Raw genomic sequence first — 20,915 nt, 5'->3', positions numbered from 1 at the left:
CAGATGGACCTGGAAATATTATGCTAAGTGAACTAAGCCAGTCAGAGAAAGACAAGTAGCATATGATTTCACTTGTATGTGGAATCTAATGAACAGAATAAACAAACAAAATAGAAACAGACTCATAGATAATAGACTGACAACTGTCAGAGGGGAGGAGTTGAGGGATGGGTGAAAAGGGTTGAAGGAATTAAGCAAAGAAAAAAAAGGACAGACTCATGGCCACAAACAACAGTATGATAACTGCCAGGGAGAAGGGGTAGTGGAGGGAGGTAGAAGAGGATAAAAGGGTGATAAATGGTGATGGAAGGAGACTTGACTTGGGGTGGTGAACACAAAACACAATACACAGATGATGCATTGCAGAACTGTGTACCTGAAGCCTGTATCGTTTTATTAACCAATGTCACCCCAATAAATTCCATTAAAAATAAATAAAATTTGCCCAGCCAGTGTGGCTCAGTGGTTGAGCGCTGACCCATGCAACAAGAGGTCGCCGGTTCGATTCCTGGTTAGGGCACATGCCCAGGTTGTGGGCCCAATCCCCAGTGGGGGGCATGCAGGAGGAGGCCAATCTATGTTCTCTCATCGATGTTTCTCTCTCTCTCTCTCTCTCTCTCTCTCTCTCTCTCTCTCTCTCTCTCTCTCTCTCTCTCCTTCGCTATCTAAAATCAATAAAGAAAAAAAAATTAAGTAAAATTACATCTCTACATCATATACAAATCAATTCTAAGTGGATAAAACAACATTTGAAAGGCAAATTTGTAAACTTTAAAAAAATAATAAAGGAGTGTATTTTATGACTTCCAACAGGGAAAGGTTTTTAAAACAAGACACAAAGAGTCTTAACATTAAAGAAAAAGACTACTGAATTTGACATTGAAATTAAGAATTTCGGTTATCAAACGGCACCATAAAAACTGGGAGAAGAAATGTGCAACCCAAATAACCAATAAAAGATTAATGTCCAAAATATTTAAAGAACTCATGAATTATTAAGAAAAAAACAAACCACCCAATTTTTAAAAGGGCAAAAGACATGAAAAAGTAATCCTCGAATAAGAAATGTATGTAGTCCATAAACATAAAACTTACTCAGACTTACTAGTAATTAAGAAAATTAAAATTAAAATCACAAAGAAACACCCACATAACTAACAAAAATTAAAGTCAGTAAACAGGAATCAAAGAGGACATTCTTATTCACTACTAGCAAAAGTATAAATGGTACAATTTTGAAAAACAACTCAACTTTCCACAGTGTCCTAGTTTCTATTGCTACGCGTATGGGTTGAATTGTGTCCCCAAAAACTATATTTACCTGGAAATGTCTTTATTTGGAAATAGGGTCCTTGCAGAGGCAATTAAATTAAAATGAGGTCATTAGGGTGAACCCTAATCCAATATGACTGGGGTCCTTATAAAAGGGGAAATTGGGAAACAAAAACCAGCACAGAGGGAAGACTATGTGAAGAGACATACTGAGAGTGCCATGTGAAGATGAAGGCTAAGATGGCGATGACACATCTACAAGCCAAAAAAATGCCAAATATTGCCAGCAAACCACCAGGAGCTGGGAGACGAGCATGAAACAGATTCTCCCTCACAACCCTCAGAAGGAATCAACCTCAGGGACACCTTGACATTGGACTTTTAAGCTCCAGAAATTTTAGACAATGAATTTCTGTTGTTTAAGTGACCCACTTTGTGGTACTCTGTTACAGCAATCCATGCAAACTGTTAGAGCAGTTAATGCATTAATGTAAACTAATACTTTTGTGTAACAAATGACCACAAACTCAGAGGAATAAAACAACACAAATTTATTATCTTACAGTTCTGTGGGTCAGAACTCTGACACAGATCTCACTAGGCTAAAATGAAGATTTTGGCAGGGCTTTGTTATTTTCTGGGGGCTCTAGGGAAAAATTTGTTTCCCTGCCTTTGCCAGCATTGCTTCCTGGCCTTCTTCCACCATCAATGCCAAAGGCGGATTGAATCTTTCTCACATTGTATTACTCCAACACTACTTCTATTGTCACATCTTCACCTCTGACCTCTTCTGCCTCCCTCTTCAATTTTTTAAGGACCCCTGAGATTACTTTGGGCCCACTCAGATCATCCTGGATAATCTACCCATCTCAAGGTCCTTAAAAATCTCATATGCAAAGTCCCCTTTGCCAATTTAGGTAACATTCACAAATTCCTGAGATTAGAACATGGACATCTTTGGAGTGCTGTTATTCTGACTACTACACACAGTAAAGTTGAACGTGCACATACTCGCAACTCAACAATTCTACTTTTGGATGTACAAGTTTGGAAAAAATTCACAAGAATTTTTATGGCATCATTTTACATACTAGCAAACCACCCAAGGATCCATGAACAGTGGAACAGATAAATAAATTTTACTATGGTATTACAATGAAATACTATACAGCACTGAAAAATGAACTACAATTATGAAACTGAATAAATCTCAGAAAAACATCACGGAAAAAAAAAAGGTTACTGAAGAATTTATATACTATGATTCTATGAAAGTTCAAAAACAGGAAAGACTAACAACATATTATTCAGATTCTTTAGGAATACATTTGTGAGTGTTATAATTATATAAACAAGCACAGGAATGAATAGAAAAAAAAAATCAGGATAGATGTGTTGCCTCTGGGGCAGAGAGAAAGGGATACAAAAAGGTTATGTACATGGGGAACTTCAAAGGAAATGAGTGGTGAGTACCTGACTCTTTTTTCTTTTATTCTCTTCCTTAAACCATATATATATATGGTTTATATATATATGGTTTATATATATATGGTTTATATATATATGGTTTATATATATATATATATATATATATATATATATATATGAATCAGCTTTTAAATAAGGTGAACACCAACCCAATATTATAAACTGTCAGGAACTACCCACAGACAGAACTCAAATCTCCTCAAGCTTCCCTTAGCTAACAGAATTGTTCCATTTGTTTTGTTTAAATTAAATGTATTTAAGCAAAGTAGGTAATAGTCAGTTGACTTCCATTCTTCTTACCCTCCCCTCCTTCTTCAGCATATGACATAAATATGTTATGTGGCTGGCCTCTGAAGGCACTTGAGCTTGACGCCAGCTGCATCCTGACAAGTCACCCTGAAATAACTACATCAGGGACCAAGTTTATCTTCAAGGTCATTATGAACTATGTGATTTCAAGAGTCCCTCCTATCTCTCTCTGTTTCCCCTCTCTTTCCTACCTTTACCCACAAACTCCTTTAACCAGGGGTGTCATTTATCAGATAATCGGCAATATTAATTACAACCTTGGAAAACCATGTTACTGTAGCTATTTATGCTCTTTATGGCAGGACCTAGCAAGGTTTTAGTCCCCGTATCCCAAAAATTTCACAGCATACCTTAGAGACAATATTTTTATCTCTCTGGAGTTTAATTTCTTTCCTGTCTACAAATTGAGATTTCCATTTAAATAAACTCTGAATCTCTCTTTTCTATATCTATACAAACATATTTAGGTTGAAATGAACGTTTTTAGCAAGGATAGATTCTTCCTGTTTGGATGGGGTGTAGGAAGGCAGGGGAATGTGCCAGAGAAACAGGCAGACTTGGTAACTGCAAGGGAAAAGAAAAAGAGAATCAGAGAAAGGCCTGCCACTGAGGCGGATAAAAAGTCTGAGGACAATGAAAATAAACTTTACAGTTTTACTTATGGTTGGCCCTATTTACTTCCTACTCAGTGTGGGAAAATATAAACTATGGAGATGTTACTATTTCATGAGATATAATGAAAATCTTCTATCACCCATCACATGATCTGTCAACTTTTATTTTTAAAAATGGCCAATTCTGCTATATTGGATTTTTTTTCTCAGTTTACACATTAATTTGAGTATCACTGTACTGTCTAAAGACTTCTTAATTTACTTGTTCCTTAAAGGAGATTTCAAGCAGTGTGAATAGTAAAAGCAAAAGAAAAAAATATACAAGTCAACAACAATAAGCAGTCCTTCAATAGCTAGAGCCAAGGATGGATGGGGGAGGGAGTGTCCCAAAGTCCTAGATGTTTTTTAAAAAAACAAAACAAACAAAAAAGCTAAGAGCAGGTTATAAAGGATTTTGCAAGCAAGGTTCAAGGTCATTGTCCATGTTATCCTGTGGACAATGAAAAATCATAAGAGGTTTTTTAAACAAAACAAGTGATTTGATCAAATCTGTGTTTTTGAACAATAACTTCATGGCAGAATACATATAATATTTACAAAGTAGAGCATAAAAGTATTATGTATGCTGATATTTTACCACAAAATATTAACGTAAAATTAGAATGAAACACTACTCACTGAAACCACAACATAAATTTCACAAATACTCTAGTATTCTTAAATTCATAATGAGGTATGCCTTGCAAATTCCTTAAGAGGCTAAATAATCACTTAAACTTTAAAATAATTTTTTAAACGCCTTCATACTACATGTGTGTACCTTTTTCAAATAAAATTAACACTTTACATAATATTTATGGGCTTTAAGGCCACAGAATTTTAAAATATTTACCTAACCATTTAGAAAGCACTTAGTATTTTAGGTATAGAAAAATATCTCACACACTAACTTAGGACTTTCAAAACCTTGTATTTACCTAGTCTATCACAAACAGAATGATCTGGCTGAAAACTTCATTACAGAATATACAAATAAAATGTCTTAGAAGTGTAATTTGTTAAATTCTGGTCACAGTGTCTATGCAGACAACTAATTTTTTTTTTCCCAAACTTCCTATTCAGTTTAACTGACTCCTGGTAAATATACTACAAACTTAAGTGCATCTTTCCATTAACTCACCAATAACTAGATTTAAACTTTAAATCCCTATCACTTCTTGGCTTTTTGGCTAAGATCAAGTGTAGTATCTGTTCTTTTCAGTTTAATATCTGATAATGTCCTCTGTCCTACGACAATATATGAAATGGGTTTTTGGAGCAGGGAGACTCCATGCATTGACCCAGTACTGCAGTACCTCCGGGAACCGTGCACCAAAAAATAAATAAATAAATCAACTTTAAATCTCTAAATGCTTGGCAACAACAACAAAAAAAACTTAGTTAAGAACTGATACATATATATGTGTGCATACAGATATATAATTTACATCAAGTACTATAAATTTAATTATGAAAATCAAATGTTTTACAAACATATGCCATTATTTTTCAACACGGTACCTAACCTAATATCCCCAAAACTAAAAATTATTCTAAACCTACTCTCAAATAAAATATTTAGATTGATATGAGTTCTAATTGTTTTTCAAAAATGTTTATAAAATTCTTAAGGAAATAAAAGTATAATAATGTTATCAATCCAAAAATGAATCCACATATAATTTTTAAAGTTCTCTATTCAAAAATAAAGAACATTTGCTCACCTTTTCCAATCGTTACATCTTGGAAAATACAGGTTACCATATCAACATTTAACATTTAAGTAAAATTTCAAAAACTAATTTGTGATGTTTACTTATACCTTACAAAAAAAGTATAATCTAACTAAAAGAAATGAATTTAGAATTGGAAGGTTATTACAGAATTCATCTTTTGGGATCCCTGACTTGAGAGGATACTGAGGCTCAAAAGATTCACTGACTTTTCCAAAATTACACCGTAGAGCCAAGACCTAACTCTCAATCCTCCACCTATGAATCCAGGGCATTTCCCCCTACATTAGGTTCTACTAAAAATTTTTTGGTCTCCCTTCACTTTTTTGAAACAATAAGTGACATTACATTTGTCATATACAAAATTTATCACTTAGAAAATTAGCAAGTCTTTTGATCTTCTACTTCCTTAAAAGCACTGGTTTCCTCTTCATTTCTTTAACATAATATACATGCAAACAAAACCAAAGACTCACTGTTAAACTTCAGGAACAAGCATAAGTGAAACTTCTTAGTACAATCTCTGTTAAATCAAAATATATATCATAATTTTTAGTAATACCAAAATAGTATTATTTTATGACACCAAACAGTAAGTAACAATGTATGAACCCTTAAACTATTAGCATGTATTTAAGACCCCAAAAATGTTCCTATTCATAGTGGAATGTGAATAAGAGTTTTCTGCAATAAGATAATATGCCCTTTGTAAAAGCACGAATTGCAAATAATAAATGAAGCTATTTAGCTAACAACACTGCTATTAGTTAAAGGTTGAAAAAGGGTGCTGTGATGGACAAAGCCACCAGACTAGAATTGAGAAAACCAGGAATTTTCAATTTACAAGAGGACAGCCACAATTGACTATACCAACAGATCACAATGAAAATATGTTAAACTGTAATGCTGTTAAATTCAGGAAAATTATCTACGAAAGTGATGAGACTATGCTAAAACACTTTTCCGGTGTTGGAAATGCAATCTATTCACATATTGTCAACCATTAAATGGTATGGCGTTCTAAGAAAACAGCTATTACTTTGCTCTACAGTTAATCTCACAACAATTTTTCTTCTGATACACAGTTTTCTAAGCACTGGCAGTAAAATGAGAAAACAAAAGGCATAACATTTTTGAACAATTTTTTTTCCAACTATTTGGCCAAATAACTACAGGCCACAAAAGCGGCCTCTGAGAAAACTTTTCAAGAAGAAAAGTGTGGTCTCATTGGAACACTACAGCTAGTGTTAAACATGTCATAAAATCAATGTAGTGATTTGTCGATTACTTTGAAGAGAAGAGAACATCAGATGTAATAAGAATAAGAAAGTTTTGTTTCAAACAAACATCCAGTGTAAAGCATCACCAATGAAAAAGTCTGAAAAACCAATAGTATAAACTCCTACTCTCTATGTAAAACCTCTACACTCATCCTTTTAGTTGCTTAGAACAAGACAATGAAAACTGAAAAGTCTAGGTTCAAATCCCAGCACTGTCACTGACTAGATGCGTGAAGTAGGGTCAAATCTAAAAAACTCATACTGCTCATCTCTAAATTGAGCTAATGTCACCACCACACAGGGTTCTTGTGAGGATTTTAATATATGTAAAGCATTTTGTACTTAGTAAATGCTCAGTGAACAGTAGCTATACTTGTTGAATTTCTTTATGATGTAGAAGAGGTAAGATTTTCCAAGGCTATATAAAGATAGATAGAAGTTCGTTCCCTCATACTGGCTTCAATTCCTTTTTAAAAAAACAAAAACATGTAAGACTACAGAAAAAAAAAAAAAACCCACAAAAAACTGGAAATGCTTTTGGCATCTTTCCAGACATAAGTTTAAAGGTTCATTTGTTACAACATTCTCCTCATTAGGCAACAGATGCACACCACAATGAGTTAGTCTGTAAAAGATATTAGCCTATATTGCTGTAATTAGGGTTGGGGGAGGTCTCTTAAAAATTATTTCCAACAGTCTTCTCATCTATTAACTAGTCTCGGTTTCAAAATTCATCCATGTTCATAAGATCTCAAATTCTTCCTCTCAAATACCAAAAATAATAAAACCACACTGCTTCAAATTCATGTCTATTCACTCATTCTAATGGCTGTCTGTTACCTCTGGGGTAACAGCAACAGACAAACGGCACTAAAAAGATGTACATCAGAGCATGCCAAGGTGGGAGTAGTAATCTATTAAACCGCAAATAATTTGTTCTTCTGAGAACTCATCCACCGCATAAACAAAGTCTTTTTAAACTGGAATGTAATTAGTCGACTATTTCACAAAAGGTACTTCTGTATTTCTAAAAAGCTTCCTCCTGTATTTTAGGAATTCTTTCCAGAATAAAACTTTTTTTTCTCCCTGGACGTGACCATGCTTTCATACACGCGAATTCAACGCAGGAACTGAAGCGACAAGACCGCGCTCACTTCCTTAGCAAACCTTGCTTTCTGCTAACGTACCTGTTCTCGGGAAATGCAAGGCAACGACGGTCTCCTGAACATTTTGCAGCTGCCCTGGTAACTGGCCGAAGTTTCTCCGAACGACACGCAGCTGGACCTCCTGCGGGGTCTGATCACAGGCACTTTTTCTTCCGCGGTACTGGACAACCGGGGATGATGGGAAGCTTCCCTGATTTGAAAGAAGTGCTCCAGCCCCAGGGCTAGCAGGCAGCCGGCGCCCCCGACCAGGCAGGACAGCAGGGGCCGCAGGGCTGACGGCAGCGAGCCGAGACTGGTGAAGGAGACCCACCAGACGAAGCTGGAGAGCAGCAGCACCAGGATGCTGTGCTGGAGCCTCCCCCGGCGCGCGAGCGTCAGCAAGCCCACACAGCTCAGCACCACGATCAACCTGCCCGCCGCCGCCCGGGGCGTGTGCAGGGCCCGGGCCCCTGCGTCTCCGTCCCCCCAAGGCCAAGACCACCACTGACACGCCAAGAAGTCCGCCAGGTAACAGCAGGCGGGCAGCGCCAACAGCCACCAGGAGCCGCCGCTGCCGCCCCGGGCCGGGCTGGGGCCCCGCTTGGCCCGGGTCAGGAAGCAGGTGAGGAAGAAGAAGGCACAGGCGATGCTGAAGAGGGGGCTGAGGCTGAGCGAGCAGACGCTCAGCAGGGTCCGCAGGCGGGCGGCCGCGGCAGCCCAGCTCTCGGGTCCCGAGCCGAGCAGCAGGGCGAGGACAAAGGCGGCCAGGGCGCCCAGCGCGAGGCGCGCCCCGGAGAAGGGGGAGCCGCGCCGCGGCTGCTGGGGGAAGGCCGGCGGCGGCGGCAGCAGCAGCTCCACGTTGCAGAAGCGGCAGAGGTGGAAGAAGAAGCCGCGCGGAGGGTCCTGCCGCAAGGGGCTCACGCAGCTCTTCACGTAGCCGTTCCTCAGACTCTCGGGGGGCGAGCCGGCCCCGTCCGGCGGCTGCGGGTACCGCATGGCTTTGGCGTCTCGCTCGTCCCTCCTCATGGCTGGGAACGGGGGTGGCCGCGGGGCTCAGCCCGCCCAACTAGGACCACAGGGGCCGCTGGCACTCCCTCGCCCCCTGCCCCCGCGCTCGGGGCGCCCCCCGGCTCCGTAGCGCGTTAGGGCTGCGCCCGCCGCCGCGGCCCGGGGTCCCCGCCGCGCAGGCGGAGGAGCGGCGGGGTCCGCGACATGCTGGCTTTGGAGAGGGGCGGAAGGGGCTTCTCCTTCTCCCTCAGGCACCTCTGGGCACTGGAGACTCCGAGTCGCCTCCCAACTCCCGCGGGCTGCAACAGTTAACTCACGGCCTCAGCCTGGTCCGTTGGGCGCTCGAGCGGCGGGCGGGCGGGCGGGCGGGCGCTCCTCCCCCGCGGCTGCCCCAGCCGGGCGCGCGCCCCGCCCGCCGCCGCGCGTGCCCGCGCCCTGTCCCGCTGCCGCTTGCCAGCCCGGCTGCCCGCTGCGGACTCGGGCCAGGGACCCCCGCTGACTTAATGTGCCAGAACCCGAGAGCGGCCAGGGCTGGGAGAGACGGGTGGGGTCGTCTTCGACTGGAAGGGGGCAAGCCCACCATCCTGGGACCCCCGGCACGCAGGTTCCCTTTGGGGGTAAGTCATAGACACCCAGCCTAGCTCCCTCAGGTCACCACTGGGATCTTGGGGAAAGAGGTCGTTTGTGGTCCCAAAGGGGAGTGCCTAATAGGGAAAGCGAGTTAAGGGGAGAGGCTGCGGTCCGCCCCTAACCTCATCCCGGTTCAGGGTGGGCTCTTGGACTGCCCGAGCAAGCTGTGACCTAGTAAGGACCAGCAGCCACCCTACAGCAGGGTGAAGAAACCCTCATCACAGTGGCTCGGTCTGTCCTCAACAGCAGCGTGGGCAACACAGCAGGCCCAGGATCCTTGCAGTGGCTGTTAGGGAGGAGCGTGCACGTGGAGTGTTCTCTGGAAACACCTTCACAGTCGAGGAACTAACATCCCATCCTCCACTTCCCATCTTTGCCATCCATACGCACTAGTTCACATCTGTATCCTACTCAGTAAGCATAGAAAAGTTATGCCGTTGCAAAGTTATTTCCACATCGAAGACTTTCACTGTAACAGCATGTTCTAGAGAGGGGGCATGGGAGGATTAGGAGACTTCTCCCAGACCAATGCCCAGTTTGGATGGGTGCCACGACAGAAGCCAAATAAGATATGATCTGTGAATTACTAGTGAAACTAGCAACATGTAGAAAATGTTGACTTGAAAGTGGGTAGAACTTTGTTGAACCAAAGGGACTGCTCTGGAATCTAACCAATCATAACTGCTTTAGAGAGTGAACTGTGTTTCCCTCCACCAAAACTCTCCCTTCAACCTCATGACAGGGCTGCATTTCTCAAAGAGCTAATTCCACATTTTTCCAGGGAGATGAGAAAACTTACTGTGTGGTAAATCCCACGAACAGGCCCATTTTTCACCAATTAATCTTTGCCCACAGCCATGACCTAAAACAGACCATTTTCGTATATGGTCATAGTTCACATACATAGCAGAAATCACTGAAAAATTAGCCTAAGAATTTGACCAAGATGGAAAAAGACCCAAATCCTGTTTCCTTTTCTGTCTCTTGGATAAAGAAAAAAATATTTAATAGAGTTTCAAAATGATTATTCAAATGCTTCTCCTAAAAGCCAAAAACCCATGAGGGTCTTTTTTCCACCATGACAATTGAATTTTTTTTATAAATCTAGTTTCAACAGAACTCAGCAAATACATCTTTTAAATGATATGCACAGAACTCATCACTAGCAGTCAAAAATTGAAGTAGGCAATGGAATGGATACATTTTGAGCTTATACAGAAGGGCATGACAAAAGTAGCACCAGCATTACTGAATTTGCTCACTACAAATTCTCATAGAAAATAATAAATTGATTTGAAAATTAGAACAAATCCAGATAAAAGTTGTTTTTTATACTTTGGATTGTCATATGAGGTAGGATAGGCATGGTAACAGAAATAATAGTGGACCGGAAATCCATTTCATAGGTTCTAGTTCTGGCCCAGCCAGCCATTTACGCCTTGACATCAAGCAAGTCACATAACTTGTACAGGCTTCATTCTTCTCAGTTGAAAAAGGAAACAATTTAGTGTGAAGACCTTTAAAGTCCCTTCCAGTCTTAAAAAGCTGTGGTTTCTCACCAGAGGGGTACATATATCCTTTCAAATTAGTGTTTTGGGTTTCTTTGGATATATACCCAGAAGCAGAATTGCTGGGTCATAAGGCTGTTCCATTTTTAATTTTTTGATGAACCTTCTTACTGTTCTCTATAGTGGCTGCACCAATCTACATTCCCACCAACAGTGCACGAGAGTCCTCTTTTCTCCACATCCTCACCAACACTTGTTTGTTGACTTATTGATGATAGCCATTCTGACAGGTGTGAAATGATATTGTGGTTTTAATTTTAAATTCTCTGACGATTAGTGAAGTTAAGCATTTTTTTTTTATATCTGTTGGCTATCTGTATGTTCTCTTTGGAGAAGTATCTATTCAGGTCCTCTGCCCATTTTTTAAGTTAGATTATTTGGTTTTTTTGGTGTTGAGTTGCCTGAGTTCTTTATAAATTTGGGGTATTAACCCCTAATAGGATGTATCATTGGTGAATGAATATCCAGTAGGTTGTCTTTTGGTTTTATTGATGGTTCCCTTTGCTGTGCAAAACTTTTTAATTTGATGAAGTCTCTATGTTCATTGTAGCATTATTTACAATAGCCAAAATATGGAAGCAGCTCAAGTATCCATCAATAGATGAATGGATACAACAGTTGGGTGCATATATATATAATACAATGGAATATTACTTGGCCATAAAAAAGAATGAAATCTTACCACTTGCGACAACATTGGTGGACCTAGAAGGTATTATGCTAAGTAAAACACAGCAGGCAGCCCTGGCCAGTTTGGCTCAGTGGTTAGAGAGTTGGCCTGCGGTCTGGAGAGACCCGGGGTTCGGTTCCCCCTAAGGGCACGTACCTCGGTTGCAGTTTGTCCCCGGCCCTGATTGGGTCGTGTGGGTGGCAACCACTCAATGTGTCCCTTTCACATCCATGTTTCTCTCTCTCTCCCTCCCACTCTATCCGAACAAAAAATATCGAAAAATGTCCTCGGGTGAGGATTAAAATAAATAAATAAGTCAGGCAGAGAAAGACAAATACCATATGATTTCACTTATATGTGGAATCTAAAAAAAAAAAAAAAAAAAATGAACAAACAAAACAGAAACAGACTCATAGATGCAGAGAACAAACTAGTGGTTGCCAGGGGAAGGGTGGGTTGGGAGGCTGGGTGAAAAAGGTGAAAGCATTAAGAAGTACAAATTGGTGGTTACAAAATAGTGATGGGCTTAGAAAGTACAGCATAGAGCCCTGGCCGGTTTGGCTCAGCATTTCGAGCATCGGCCTGCAGACCAAAGAGTCATGGGTTTGATTCCGGTCAAGGGCACGTACCTTGGTTGGGGTTCAGTCACCAGCCCTGGTCAGGGTCATGCGGGAGGCAACCAGTCAGGGTGTCCCTCTCACATCAGTGTTTCTCTTTCTCTCCCTCCCTCCCACTCTATCTGAAGATAAATAGAAAAAAATATCCTCAGGTGAGGATGAACAAAAATAAATAAAGTACAGCAAATAAATAAAGTACAGCATAGGGACTATAGTCAATAATATCGTGGGTACTTGAATTATTGGAGGGATCACTTTGTCAATTATATAATTGCCTAACCACTATATAAAACTAATATTGTTTGAAACTAATATAAAATAATATTGAATATAAAAAATTGTTTCTGTATGTCCAAAATACATGGGTGGGCAAAACTAGATTAAAAATAATAATAATAAATAACACATTAATTAATTAATAATACAGCAATAAACTTTGTGCTTTGTATACTTACAACTATAAACCCATATAGGCATTCTTCAGATTCATGTTTCAGATTGCCAAGAGGAACCTTTGAATTATTTCTACCACCAAAGTAAAGCAAACTCTCAGTGTTGGCAAATAAAAATAAAAGGATTTACATCAAAAGACTGTTATCTGGAAAATAAAATGTAAAGCCCACTTCATACTTCCCAGTTCTCCCTTAGTCTTCTTTCAGCTGTCTTCCTGGGTCTTTATAAGGCCAAAAGCCCAATTCTTTTAATAACCTATAGTTGGAGTGCAGCCACTGAACACCAACTCCAGCACCTGAAAGGATTCTAAAATAAAATGTAAGGACGTGACCGAAGACCATTGGTTTACTTAACTAAAAATATGCACAAAAAGAATGAGCTAGCTATGTTTATAGCAACTCCCTTCTCTGTTTACAATCTTTGTCAAAGATTATTAGTAGGCTGCATTTCTTAGAGTTCAGATTATCTAATTATTCTTTGGCCACATTTAAACAACCAATAGAATTACTTAGCTCTTGTCTTTCGGTTTGAGAATATATGACCATTGTCTGTTGTGGAAGAAAAAAGACCTAAAGTCACAGTATACCTTTGACTTTTCTCAGCACTCTATCCCAGCCTTTCAGCTGACTTTGCCTTCCCTCACATTTTGACCCATGATCTCTCCACTAGCATTATTCTCCCAGTTCGATGATTCGTGACATGAAATCCTAGTGCTTGCCACCCAACTCCTGAGGCATTCTGGTGCAGTACAATTCCCTGTGTCTTCCTATATTCTAATAATGGGGTCCCTGCCCTCAAGCTCTAAAGACCCAGTTTTCCCACGTGCCCATTTTGTAGCATGAAAATTGTGTTTCATTCTCCATGTCAGGTACCCATACCAATAAGCTGGCAATGTCCCTCATTAATTGTGGAAGAACTAAAACCCTACCTAGGTCTTTCCAGTCTTAGGACCAAAAGCTCTGCCCCTAAACACTAGTCTAGTGGCTAAGGACCCCACTGACAGACATTCTAGATGTCATTGCCTGCCCACATGTCTAACAGTTGAGATGTCCCATAACTGGGTTCAACCTAACTATTAGAACACTCACTTCTTCATCTGAGACCTGTGGTGCTCATCATTGCTGAATTGGAAATTGAATTCCCTTGTTCTCTCCTTGAACCTTCATCCACTGAGAAACTAAAATACCAAATGGGTCTCATATTAGGTCTCTGATCCTCCACCCCACCTGCCCTCTCTTCTGGTAAATGTAACTCCCCATCCTTGTATTTGTGCTTTCAATCTTTTTGTAAGAAGATAGGATTATTTTCTAACTCTAAAATCCAGACAAAGCAAATTGATTTCTAGAGCAGTATTCCCAGGAATTCCCTTCTAAAATTAAATATTTTATTGATTTTAGAGAGAAAGGGAGAGGGGGAGAAAGAGAGAAACATCGATGAGAGAGAACGTCGACTGGCCGCCTCCTGCATGACCCCCAACCGGGTATTTGGCCCTCAACCTGGGCATGTGCCATGACCGGGAATTGAACTCGTGACCTCTTGGTGCATGGGTCGATGTTCAACCAGTGAGCCACACCAGCCAGGCTAAAATTAAATTTTTTAAATGGATAAGAGCAGCTGCACCTTTGGTGGCTCAGTTATAGTTATTATCACAGAATATAAGTAGAAATGCATGATACTAGGTGTTGGATGAGGAATAGGCCCCAGCCCAGTCATTACCACTGTCCCATGATCCCGTGACTGATTTCTCAGGATGGTTTGTGGAGCAGCCTCCAAGGATTTGCTCAGAGCAGTTGAAAAGCAGGGAATAATGGTTACCAGTTCTTAAGGGTACTGTTTCCATTCTGCATTGTTGCCTCTCAACCTTGGTTTTAAAATGCTTTTCAAAAGAAATATGCAAATAAAAGCAGACTGCTCTTATTGAAGTGGAGGTGTCTGGGCCCAGAGCTTGACAACCGGGCAGGTCTCTGACACCTCCTTCTCTGACCTGAAGCCCCTCTTTGGAACCCTTGGGTCAGAAGAAAGAGGGAGAGGGAGAAAAAAAGAAAGATAAATTTTAAACTTCTAAAATAGAGTATAAAAAGTGGATTTGAATTGGATTTGGGAAAATGCTTAGACCCGAATGCTCTTTCAAAAATGTAATTCTTCAGAATTCAATAATAAAGCAGCCTTAATTTCTCAGGGATAAATATTTAAAGCAGTCAGATACATTTTAAATATCAAAGTTTTAGCCCTGGCCAGTTTGGCTCAGCGGTTAGAGCGTCGGCCTGCGGTACAGAGAGACCTGGGTTCGGTTCCCGCTAAGGGCATGTACCTCGGTTGCAGTTTGTCCCCAGCCCTGGTTGGGTTGTGGCAGCCACTCGATGTGTCCCTTTCACGTCGATGTTTCTCTCTCTCTTTCTCTTCCTCTCTCTCCCTCCCACTCTATCTGAACAAAAAAATGGAAAAATGTCTTCAGGTGAGAATTTAAAAAATCAAAGTTTTAGGAAGAGCCAGTAAATGCACCAGTGTCTTTGAGACTCCAGATTCCTAAAGCTAGAGCCTTTCCCCCTTAAGATAAGTGAAAACCTGAAAAGGTTTTGAAAGGATGAAAGAATTAACATCTACAATCTCACATTTGAAAACAGACTGGCTTTTCTCTGGTATGGAAAGTATCCTTCCGTTTGCAATATGCAGTGGCAACTCTGGTACCTAAGTGCGTAAACAATACCCGTTTCCCTCCCAGCTAGCACTCATCTCAGATTCTGAACCTCACTTTGACTCACTGTTTAGTTCATCTCAACAATATTTATTGAGTGCTCACTATCTGCAGAGCACTGTGCTAGGTAGTACGTAGAACATTAAAAAACTATAAAGCTCTTTAGAACTAGCTTCTCCAAACTGCAGCTTTATGTGGGAGATAGGGCAATGCACATAGGCTATTAAAAGAGCACAAGAGAATATTTGGTAAAAACCGTGGGGAACAGTGCTTCTGAGCTACTAAAAAGAGAATCATTCTTTTCCTGTCTCCTCACTGTGTGGTTGTCTCAGCTTGTTTTTACAATTTGTTTCTCCTTCCATACCAATTCCAGTTCTCTCCCATATGTCTGTCTGGATAGCTGTCTTCCTGTCTTTATCCCTTTTCCCCGACTTCTCTCTTTCATCCCTATGTTTAATTCCCTCGATTCTTTTACTTCCTCAGTTGTCCTATGTACCACTCCCCTCCACCAACTTTTAATCTCTCTCCCTTAATGAATGTGTTCATTCATTCAATGTTTATTAAGTGCCTGGCACTGTGCTAGCTGACAAGCATGCAGTGATGAAAGGTGTGGTTCCTGCCCTTCAGGGTTCATAGTGAAATCTAGAAAATAAAAAGACTACTAGAGCCCAGTGTGATAGAAGCTGTAATGTAGAGGCAAGTAAACTCAGTGTACTCTGGGAGCTCAGAGGCGGCATCCCTACCCCAGAGCAGGGTGGGAGTATCCGATAGGGAGTAGTACTCTTGAGGAAGATTTCTGGGCTGATATTAAAAGATGAGTAGAAGTTACCGAAATAAAGTAGGGAAAAAAGGTAATCTGGGCAAAGGAAGCAAGCAAGTGCAAAAATATGGAGGAATGCAATTATGGTGCGTTTGGATAATTTCAAGTCTTCTGTGGCTGGAGCATCAAGTATGAGGGGAAAAGAACAAGTATAAGGTATGAGGAGGCCAGAGACATGGTGTGGACTAATGTGGAACTGAGGTTTGTTGTTACTGTTTGTTAGATAAGGTGTACGTTGTCATCAGATTTCTTTATTTACATGGCTGGTTCATCAATATACACTTCAAACACAAGAATTCTGCCTTATTTGGTCTTAGTTCAATCTCCATGCCATGCTTAGCATAGTACTCAGTTAATGCCCAAAATTTTTTGTTTGTATTTCTCAAAAAAATTTTCAATAAATCAGAATTTGTAGTTGTATGACCTTTGATTTTTTTATTTAATCAATGAAGTTTAATAGAAACTCTTAATATATAATTTAATATAATTTTTTTTCCAGATTGTTACTTGAAAAATATTTTTCTTAACATCCATTTTCACAAAATCAGAAAAAGAACCCTTTCTCTTAGATTTAAAGAAAACATTATACATAAAATAAATGTTTAAGAGATGTGTGGGTGAACTTTTTAAAATTCAAGTGATGGTACCTGGATTTCTTTTGCTATGAAAGAGTATATTCTACTACTTTAAGAACTTGCCTTTTTATATTTCTAGTTGTCAGAGCAACAGTTGTATCTCTGCCACAAATCCACTATACTTTTTAAAAACAGGTAAAAGGATTAAATCTATAACTACTAATCTGAAAAATCCTGGATTTTTTTAATTAAACCTAAAACCTGAACCTTGAACAATAAACAGCAATGCAAACTCTTTCCAAGTTTTCCTGCTCCCTCCTTAGACAAGCAGTAGTTTCTTCAGCTCTGGCTATCCCAGCAGATCTGAAGGATCACAGCCACGACGGTGGCAGCCTACCGTTGACACTGAACTTGTGGTTAATTGTGGAGTTCTGCCACAAAACCACCTCACTACCACAAGCTGGATGCTCGCCCAGGAGAACGACAAACTGCCAGGCCAAGCAATATACAGGAGGCAGCAAGGGCAAACTGCCTTTACCCCAGACAGCAGTCATTTCTGGATTCCAAATGGAGCCAGAAGCAGGAAACACCAGAGAAAAATTTAGAAGTACGCTTTCTCCACTAAACCTAGTTAGAATGTATTCACATTGTTGTTCAAGAGATGTTCAAAAAATATGCATCCAGTTCATTATCTGGCCTCATCAATAAATGTGAGAGTATTCATTAGTAAATTTTAAAAATAAGTATTGATATTGGAAATAAAATTATAATTATATTATTGTTAACTAGTAAGTGAGCCGTCTACATATGACCATTGCAAATAGGAGCAAATAGCGTGTCTCTGTGTGTGTTACTAAGCCGCACACAGCAGCATGGCAGCGCTGGGAACTTGGAAAGGCAGGGCAGCACGCTGTGAAGGAAGGAAATCTTAGTGTAGGTCAGATCTAGTTGCCCTTTGTAGCTGGGTGACCTTGGAGGTTACTTAATGTCTCATGTTACCTACCTCACTTACAAAATGGGGATAACAACTGTCCACCTCATAGGATCATTGCTATGGATTAAACTAATATGTAAAATGACTAACAATGACTAGATACTCAGTAAATGTGAATACAGTGTAGTCTTCTTACCCTCTAACTCTTCCTTATCCCTCCTCATCCTTTTAGGACTTTCCAGGATCCAGTCAATTCTGAGTTTTTCCAAGGAGATTCCCCAGATTATATCATCTGTTTAACTTGGTTTCAAGGCTTGTTTTCAATGCTCTTTTGTCCAACTAAGTTTTTGTCTTTTTAATCTATGCAATCAAATAAAACAGGTAAATTAGCAGCTCTCTTTCATCATAAGGCAAATGCTACAGAAATTTTAATGTGTACTGTAAATGCAAAAAATGTTAATACATTAATTTTTAAAGTAATGGCTACATATTAGTATCATAATTTTGTGGGCCTGCATATCTTATATCTCATTCTGCTGAAAAGATGTTGATTTAGGGCCTATATGTGGCAACATGGAGTAACAGGAAAAAAAAAAAACCTCAAACCTTATCAACCAATTCTATCTATAATGGCATTAAACATAGCGAAGACAAGAAAATATCTATGCTTACAAAAATTTATTCATTCATTCAGCGTGTGCTAACCATTGCCCTAGATACTAAAAGTACAAATATGAATAAGATATAGTTCCTGCCCTCAGTTTGGTAGAGGACAAAATATGTAAACAAGTGTAGCACAGTATGAAATACTCAAATATAGCTTTGACCAGGTACAGTGGTGGGACAAAGAGAAGTTCACAAATGAAGGATGCTAGCCTGGGAATAAAAAATAAATTGGTGTTTCCGAGTAGATAAGAAGGTAGAGAATTGCAGAATAGTATTTGCAAAGACACAGAGACATGAAACAGTGTGGGCATTTCTGGAACTGATGGGATGGAGAGAAGAAAGGAATTGAGAAATGAGGCTGGATGGATGGGTGGACCTCAAATCATGGGGAACCCAAGAGGCTGTCCTGAGGAGCCTGGAATTTATTCTGTGAGTGATAAGGAACTGATAAAGGTTTTTAATCAGGGAACAGGCATAATCAATTTTTTTCTGGCATGCCTAGTTTTAGTTGTGCATTTTAAATCTCAGTGCTGGTACTGCATGACGAATAGTTTGGAAGAATGTAAAACCAAAGCCAGAAAAATCCTTTAAGAAACCATAATAATAGGCCAGCTGAAAGATAAATTTCTGTAAGGCAAGGGCAGTAAATCTGGAAAGGAAGGATTTAGTTAGTAGCAACTGCAGAACTTTCTGATAAATTCCCTAGAGGTAAAAGGGGAATGCAAAGAGAGTTCCCTGGGTCTAGCTTAGGTGGCTAGACTATCTTGTAGCCATTAACCAGGATAAGAAGTACTAGAGAAGTCCTTGAGGGTCAAGATTATGGGTTTCATTTTGAACGGGTTGAATCCAAGTTGAGATGTTCCTTGGCAGTTGGATATACGAGCCTGAAGTTAAGAGAGCAGTCTGGACTAACAATATAGTTTGGAAGCCTGGGGTGGAACCCTGGGATGAAAATGAGACACCCCCTAGGAGAGTATTCAGTGTGAGAAGAGAAGAGAATGTCTAAACTCTGAGGAATACCAGCATATAAGGGACAAGGAGCAAAAAATTGATCAAAAGGGTGACTGAAAAGGAAGTGGCCAAATTAGTGGATCAGGCAAGAGTGGTACCACGTACCAAAATAAGGAAATTTCAAGAAGGGGGACAAAAAACATAAAATGCTACATTCTAAAAAGAGGAGGACAGGAAGATATCTGCATCATTGTCAATCTTATGTGGAGCAGTTGCCATGGTGGAAGCAGAAGCCAGAGAGCAGTGGATTGAGGAATGAATTAATATTGATGTTGACATTAAGTTTCATTCTAGAAAGTCTAGCCAGGGAAAAGCTTTACCTTTAGTCTCATTATTATCTTTGTTAGTTTTAGCTAAAAAACATTATATAAATAGTTTACTGATACATATTAAGCCACACACACACACACACACACACACATTTTTCTCCTGTATAAAATAATAATAATAAGCCCTGGCCAGTGTGGCTCCGTGGTTAGAGCATCGGCCTGTGGACCAAAGGGTTGATGGGTTCAATTTCTGGTCAAGGGCACGTACCTGGGTTGCAGGTTTGGTCCCTGGCCCCTGTTAGAGTTGTGCGGGAGGTAGCAAATCTCTCTCTCTCTCTCACCCCACCTCAGCCCCCCCCCATCTCTCCCTCCTTTCCTCCCTTCTACTCTCTCTGGAAAAATAATAATAATAATAACTGATCCCCCTTAACAAAAGACCTACAGTTTTCCCTACATTTTTATAAATAGGATTTATAAACTAGCACTTACTTTGTTGTATTCATAGTGGTGTCCTACAAATAAAGGAATAAAAAATAAGACTGTGAGATTACAGATTCTGTATAATGGAGAAACACATATCTGACATAGCTCTGAGGGATTTTTTTTTTTAATTAAGCAGTTATTATTCAGCTTCAATAAGTAGTGCAATCTTAGTCTGATTCTTTTTTTCTTGTTTCCCTTTGAAGTCAGTGAGAAATCGTCATGAAAAAAAAACTGCAAAGATAAGATCATTTAAATGATCTTGTTCAACATTCTTTGTTTAAATCACAATATTTTCACCAGCTCTGGAAACAGTAAACAAGCCACTAGCTCAAATGAAAAGCGAGGTGTAAATGTGTATGTGTAGATAATTTTTTTAAATATCCAGTCAGATTTCAGACAAAAACAAGTGTTTTTGATGACCTTTTCCTGCTAAATGACCAGGATTCATCTCAGTGCAGCAGTTAACCTAACATCAGTCTTCACTAGAATTATGCTTGGACGGTTCCCAGTGACAACTCTCTAGCCTGGTTTGGTGCTTTGGTAACTATATTAAATGTAAGTGCAAACTGTGAAAAATAACAAGAACCCTTATATAAATTCAGGGTTTTAATACTGTCTTTGGGGCTGTGTAATCAT

The 20,915-nt window shown here is 39.9% G+C and overlaps 1 protein-coding gene and 1 pseudogene across 2 annotated transcripts in view; one reads left to right on the top strand and one right to left on the bottom strand.

Moving 5' to 3' along the window:
- PDE3B (phosphodiesterase 3B) overlaps window positions 1-9,229 on the bottom strand; it is a 162,922-nt gene extending 153,693 nt beyond the window's left edge. Inside the window, exon 1 of one of the 2 annotated variants that reach the window (XM_036257710.1) lies at window positions 7,923-9,229. In XM_036257710.1, the coding sequence (XP_036113603.1) occupies window positions 7,923-8,906 (984 nt within the window). In that variant the 5' untranslated portion in view covers window positions 8,907-9,229. The remainder of the gene's footprint in view (window positions 1-7,922) is intronic. The other variant, XM_036257711.1, reaches the window with a different exon arrangement.
- On the top strand, window positions 4,893-5,060 carry LOC118629205 (annotated as a pseudogene).
- Window positions 9,230-20,915: the final 11,686 nt, after the last annotated feature.

Source organism: Molossus molossus, unplaced genomic scaffold (genome assembly GCF_014108415.1).
Source record: "Molossus molossus isolate mMolMol1 unplaced genomic scaffold, mMolMol1.p scaffold_m16_p_13, whole genome shotgun sequence".
NCBI classification, from domain to species: Eukaryota; Metazoa; Chordata; class Mammalia; order Chiroptera; family Molossidae; genus Molossus; species Molossus molossus.
This window is presented reverse-complemented; position numbering and strand designations above follow the sequence as displayed.